Source organism: Vipera berus (genome assembly GCF_964194415.1).
Source record: "Vipera berus genome assembly, chromosome: 3".
NCBI lineage: Eukaryota > Metazoa > Chordata > Lepidosauria > Squamata > Viperidae > Vipera > Vipera berus.
In genome coordinates this window covers 59,755,747-59,762,942 of record NC_138204.1, presented here as the reverse complement: position 1 = coordinate 59,762,942, position 7,196 = coordinate 59,755,747, and the positions used below count along the sequence as shown (strand labels likewise).

The 7,196-nt window shown below is 40.8% G+C and overlaps 1 protein-coding gene across 1 annotated transcript; it reads left to right on the top strand.

Moving 5' to 3' along the window:
* Window positions 1-6,351: 6,351 nt before the first annotated feature.
* On the top strand, window positions 6,352-6,900 carry TMEM275 (transmembrane protein 275; the record flags this gene model as incomplete). Its single annotated transcript, XM_081326070.1, has 1 exon — window positions 6,352-6,900. The coding sequence occupies one exon, from the start codon at window positions 6,352-6,354 to the stop codon at window positions 6,898-6,900; it is 549 nt and encodes a 182-aa protein (XP_081182196.1).
* Between the last annotated feature and the right edge of the window lie 296 nt (window positions 6,901-7,196).

The window sequence follows — 7,196 nt, the reverse complement described above, 5'->3', positions numbered from 1 at the left end:
CGTGCCTGGCTGAAGTATTCTGGGAGTTGAAGTCCACAAGTCATAAAAGGGCCAAGTTTGAAGATCCCTGTTGTGGAGGAAGGGAGTTGCTTTGATTGGCCAGTTGGCACATGCAGAAGTTATTATTACAAAGTGAAGCAGAGATAGTTACTGTAGAAGTGGACTGACACTTGATTTTCTGGCATTAGTATAAAGGAACACATCACTTGACAACCCAAAAGCAGTGCACTCTTTTAAATATCTACACAACCCTACCTAATATTAATTATTGTATTTCATTTTTACAGAAATGGACTCAGAACATTACAACTTGGCCTTGCCTGAGAAATCCTAATTCATTGACTCAATGAAACTCTTACTGGAGGATTGCTCAGTTAGGAACACACACACACACACACCACCTCCAATGTCCTCCAAACCTTGAGTGACTCTGTCCAGAGCCCAAACATCTCTGTTCCTAACCATGAAGGCGTCAATATGCCATATCATCAGAGTGTGAATTTGACCTACTTGTAATGACAGTATGTGGAGGAATTGCATGCCAATGCTGAAGGTGCAGAATTTGCATCATGACATCACAATCAGCATTTTGTCCCTTGTTCTTTCTTCCCTCCATGGATGGCTAGATGAAAAGTTCTTCTACCAAAGTTTACTTACCAAAGGCCAAGTGACAAGAAAGAAAATTATAAACTCCTTAAGAAGTCATTGTGCTAATGTTGATGTTCATTAAATTGCATTTCAGAGATTTCTTGACTGAAAGGACCATTTTCCCTACCTTACGAACCAACACATATCTTTGGGATTGTTTCTTTGAGTATCTTGATACAAAACACAGGTTGTGCTTCAGTCATTGTTGCAAGATGGGAGGCTATATAAATCATATAAACAAACACCTGTGTATATATCTAGAAGCTCATCCTTGTAACACTCGGCATGGAAATGCTCCAAGTTTCCCTATTCTGAGAGTGGGCAGAAAGACCTTGACTTATGTCATTGATGATTTGGGGATAAAACTTTACAGATAAGTTGTGAGTTTTTTATTTGGAGAATCTCATCTCTCCAAAACTCTTGGGCATGTTGTAACATTCATAGTAACTGTGAATGGCAAAAGAGAAAAAATGACAAAAGTAGAACAGACAGTATATGTATAGTGCCTTTGATGCAGGAAATAAAATAAAAACCTATTATTATTTTCTATCCAATATAGGTAAACTAGTGATTGTGGAATTTTCTTACATAGTTTCCGTAAGAAGTGATGCGAGTGTGCTAATTAAGTTCATTAGAAATACTTAAAATGCATAACAGAAATGCTAAATTACTAAATGTATTGCATGTTGCAATAATACAGAAGCAGAATATATTTGTCAGATTGAAACAATTGACAGAGAAATCAGAGCTTTGCTTTAGCTTCACATCAATAAATAACATTTGCTCATTTAGAATATTAATACAAAGGCACGATTTGGCTCTCACTGAAGTGACACTTGTGGAAAGTAGTCAGAAGTTGGATGAAGCAATAGACAGCTGGGGAAATTTATTGTTTACTGCCAAATTTTGTCCAGCCAGTTGAAATATTGTCACATATTGCACTGTATTATGCTTTTCATTGTTTGTTCTGTGCATCTCACTTATGGAATGTTTTAGGGTTTTTCTTTCTTTTTTAGAACAATTTTCCTAACTGTTGTGATTCAGGGTCAGCCTGTGGGTTCGGCAGTTGGGTCGGATGACTCAGAGGAGGAGGGGGGTGTTGAAGACCTTGCTGAGGGGGTTGAAGATCTTGCTGATGAGAGCCCTCAGCCAGGCCCCTCCCACTTGGTCACCACGGAGACCCAGCTGTGTGAGCCTGACAGTGTGGATGAAGATGACCCACAGCTGGCCCTGTTCAAGGACGCCAGACGCAGGAGGCAGTCAATTAGGAGTAAACAGAGGAAGGCAATGGGGCTCCTCGGAAGGAGGCAGAAAGAAGCCACACCCTGAACTCTATATAAGGGAAATGTGTGGGAGGGCTGGTTTGCTGAAGGCAACCGCTTGGATAGTTCATGTTTCTTAAAGCTCCTGTTTCTTGGTTTGTCTTGTTCTGTTTGTTTTTGTGGTAATAAAGTTGGCAGGCTTTATTCCAGCCTCTTGCCATTTGTAAAGGGGTTGTCCCTGCTTTTGCTGCAGGGCCGGTAGCAGGCTGGTACAGAACACTAACCTTGTCTCCTTTAGATGTGTGGTGACTGCAATTCTCAAGAATCGTGACTTTGGGCTTGCAACCCCAACACTTCTAGAAGGCTAACTGATTATGTACCATCAAGTCAGTATCTTAGAGGTCACATAGACATACATTTTTCATAATGATCTGTCCTTAACCTGATCAATCTGGTTGTCTGTCTGGTCACCCATCACAGCTATAAGTAAGTCCGTCGATATTGCTGTTGTTTGTCCTCTCCTTTTTCCTTCCAACTTTCCCAGCATTAGAGCTTTCTCTAGAGAGCCAGGTCTTTGTATAATATGAGCCTGGTTATTTGTACCTTAAGTGAAACTTAGGGTTAATCTGTTTGATTGTTTTCTTGGCTACAATAGGGAAATATTAAATGTTACAACCATTCTGAGTTTGATGTTCTTTACCCCAAATCCTTTAAAAGTTTTAAGAAACATCCCAATCTGTTGAAACCCACTCACAGGAAATTCCAGTAAGTGGCAGATTTTGTCTCAATATCTCAAGATTAAGTGGTTTTTTAACCATAAAAATGGCATAAAAATGTTTGTTAGACTGAACAATGCAACTACAATCTGAGCCAATTCAAGACAATGTCCTTGTATCTCCCATCTGCTATGCAGGGTTCCATCCGCTTCCTCCTTTGCAGACTTGTCAGTGCTTAAAGAATTATTTTAGCTTATTTTAAAGTTCAGGAAACTTGTTAGACGATTTTCCCATGCTTTCAATTCTAAAGCATAAACAAGCCACCTTCTCCATTCAAAAACATAGCTTGAGGCTATTCTGTCTTCTTGGCAGCATTCAGTATTTGGAACACAGAAGCAGCAAGTTCTTATCCACGTGATTATTTGAGTTTAACCCAATTTAGCTGGGAATGAAGGCTAAAAGTGCAAATAAAGTAAGAGTAAAAATAACTAAGTTGCTGGGGTGGGATATGAAAAATTGTCAAGGATATCCATGGTACTACCTACTAAAAAAACCAAAATGTTGGTTTACTCTGAATATGTAGCCTTAGTTGCTTCAGCTGCAAGTCAGACATAGCTGATGGGCTGATCTCAAGTCCACCAAGGTAAATGGCATATCTTTGAGCATCATGCATCCAAAGCCAAAGTGCATCCGTAGTGTATCCAAAGGCAATTCCTTCATCTCAGTTAGGGTTAGGTAAGACTAGCTAAGTTGAATCTACTTGATAAGATCCAGAAGACATTCAGTCTTCTCTCTCCTATCTTACAGTCATTTGGAGCAGCTTTTTGTCCCATCTGCTCCTCTGTTTTGTTGGAAACTCCCAATGCTGCCACTTTCTGGTAACAGAAACTAGCAAAGAGGCATCAGTCTATCAAATCAAATCTGATGGATTTTTACATTAATTCCATCCCAGCTTGGATTTCTTACATCGACAGTCCCCGACCTTTCTGGCTTTATGGACCAGCAATGGTGGCAGTGATGGTGAGGGGAGATGGTTTTGCACATGCAGCCTAGATCCTGCGCATGTGCAAATGAAGCTTTGTGTGCTTGCTCACCACTTCTGCAGCCTGGTTCCCAACAGGCCATGCACTGGTACCCATCCATGGACCGGAAGCTGGGGAGCCCTGCCTTACATCATAGTGTGCAACCATCCAGATAACCAGTAGATGGTGGCAAGGAGCTAGAGTTTCTGTACCTCTTGACTGCTATCTAGTGGTCTTCTAATTTTTTTGCAGTGCATATCTGGTTGGCTAATACCATATCTACATTATAAGATTCACACTTCTTACCAATTGCTTTCAGGCTGCAATTCGGCTAATTTCCTGAAGGATTTAGATTTTGACTACCCAAGGTGTTAACCATCTAAATCTGAATCTTAGTGCCCAGGGACTAAAATCAGCAGAAGGTGGCATCTTAAAAAGTCATTCCTCTCTAGTCTTATAGGCTCACCCTATTTTCAGCTATTTTCAGGATGGGAAGGAATATGTACCTCCTTTCTCTTTCCTCCTCTCTTTCTCCCCCCCCAGTAATATTTGTAGTTCCATAGTATCTGTTATGTACATAAATCTTATTGATTTTAATGGATTCTTTAAAGACATAATAGTACTCAGTATGTGTATAAGGTGTTGCATTTTTTTTAAAAAACCCTTATTTTCTTTTGCTTATTTTAATAACAGAATGGTAATTACAAATTATATAAGTTATACTGCACTGTATTGCTCTGTTTCACTTCCTATTTCTGAGGCTATTTCTCAACGTCAGCATTGAGAGGTCTGACTCCTAACCCCCCACTATGGGGCTATAGGGATTGGAGCTCTCTCTGCTCCTATTTAACATCTACATGGGGTGAAGTACTATCAGTATGCTGATGATATGCAGCTATACATCTCTGCCCCTGGTGAAATAACTGATGTTACTGATGTCCCCTCTCTCAGTGCTTGGAAGCCAGGGAGTCCTGAATAGAGGCCTCAACTGAACTCTGGCAAGACAGAATGGGTTTGGGTTTTGGAACTTTCTGTGTATTTGGTGTTGGATTGGCTTGCAATGCTCCAGACAGATCCAGAGCACAATCTGGGGTGTCCTTCTGGACTCATGATTCCTGCTTGAAGAGCAGGTGACAGTCATGGCCAGTAGGGCCTTTGTACCAATTCATTTTGTTTGTCAGTTGCACCCTTCCCTTTCAGCCATTCATGCTTCCAGGTCCAATTCAAGGTGCTGGTTAGGACCTTTAAAGCCCTAAATTGCATGGTACCAGATTATTCTTGGGACTGTCTTTCCTCAATCCTGTCCCATTACATCTGGCAGAATGGGCACATTGCAAGTTCCATCAGCCAAGGATCTTCTATTAATGGGATCCAGAAAGAGGGTCTTTTTTGCTGTGACACCCCCCCCATCTCTGGAACATCATTCCCCCAAGGTGAGGTTGGCACTAGCCCTGAGTGTGGCACCTGTTAAATAGTTACCCTGTGTAACTATTTCTGCATACTTCTGTCTTTTTGTTACCATATTCTTTTAAATGTGATGTTTAACTGTTTTTAATAAAGCTGTGATTGTTATGTTTTAATTGTATACACTGGCCAGAGTCAAATGTAAGTGAGATAAGCAGTCAAATAAATTTAATAAATAAATGAATAAATGAATGCCATAAAAGTTTTAGAATAAAGAAATAAGACAGGTATAAATATTAATCAAGAGCTACTAATGTGATTTTACACCATTAAAAAGGCCAATGATTTATATAGTCATCACTTACATTGAAACTTGTGTCCCTATGCAGAGATGATGGGATTACTCATCTCACCCTTTGAAGCCAAGCTAGATAGTACATCTAGGGGACATGGAAGGTACGTCTAGGGGACATGGAAGGCTACCATAGATACCTGCCCAGAATATTGATTGAATCCCTAATAAAGCCAAGGTTTAGCAAGACTGCAAGGCCTTTGAATTGAAGTGTTGTACATGGTCTTTCGGCTGGTTTCCAGACTAGCATCATCCATTTCAATCCATCGCAGTTCTTTAATTAAGTGTTTGTGGCTATATTTGATGGCAGAGATTGGAGTAAAGAAAGAGGAAAGGAATGGTATAAATCAATTGAGTTAGCACATAAATTGAATTTTGCAGTTAGGATGAGACAGGTGCCGAGCACAGAACTCCTGTAGCTTTACAAAGATTCATTGCCAGCAGAAAAGGGCAGAATAACCATTCTTTCAAGTGTGACTGCTCAACCAAGGTTATTAAGATTGACCAAGGTTTCAAGCCAGGGCTGGCTTACCCCACGGGCATGGCACATAACAGTTCCTTTAGCCTGGAAGGCACACGTAATTCCAACTGAGATTTCTCCTTATCTGTCTTTTCATCTCTGGGGATAGCTTGGGACAAGTAGAAGCTGCAGCATTACTAATTCCCCATTAATTTCCCATTCAGATTTTACATCTCTAGTAAATGCACAGATATGCTTGTCTGAAGAGCCAGCTGTACTGCAGACACTCACTTGCAGAGATGAATAAGTGAACTAAAATATTTTACTCCGCGTGAATCTTTGTACATAGTACAAATGGTGTATGTTTGCTTATTTGCCTTTCTTGCTTTTTATGTTTTTTGACAGAAATTCAGGAGAGTGGCCATCTTGTAGGTTCCATGAATGTTCTGCAGTAAAGTCCAGAGGCATTTTCGAGACACTTGCCAACATGTTCATGGACAAGAACAGTACTCCTTTATCCAAGAAACCAAACAAGAAAAAAACCAGGCCCCAGGGTTTGCCTTCTCCAGCTCTTTGCTGTGCCTGTGGGCTCTGCATCATGCTAGCAGGTATTAACATCACCCTGGTAGGAGCATTTGCTTTTGGGACCTTCCTGCCTGTCAATAACCCTCCTATTGTCATTGGTCCCATCCTTCTGGTGGTGGCATTCACTTTCTTTGGAGCTTGTTGCATTTGCAGCCGAAGGCCACCTGCTCATACCACAAGAAAATTCAAGCCAGGAGCCAATATTGGGTTCATCAAGCCTGGGAACACAGCCTTTGAAATTGAAACCAGTGAGCACACTGTGCAAGACACAACAGCTGTGCAGTTGAGCCCAACCAACTCTCCAATGTCTTCCAAAAAGTCCACTCCAATCCATGAGAATTCTAAGGCCTGTACACTTTTTACAATGGACAGCAATGGTCCAGTTGCAAAATATACAGCAGGGGGAGAATCGATAAATCTGAATTTGCCCAGGGACGTTGCCATGTCATAAACCAAACTGGAGGATATTTATCAGTATGTGGGTAGGAGGCACTTCAACACAACCAGATGGTTAGATGAGTTTCCCACACAGCAAGCATCTGGAATCCAATTTAGATTTGGTCAGCACACGCATTAGAATATATTGAGAAATTTAAGGGAAAGGCATAATAAGGTGGCAATTAGTAATCAATACACAGCTGTGATGGGAAGTGCCAGACACTGGTGGGGAAAGTCTGAATTTTCAGCAGTGACATTAAAGTGAAAAATGGAATACATAAATCAATGGCATGCAGCTACTGAAAATCA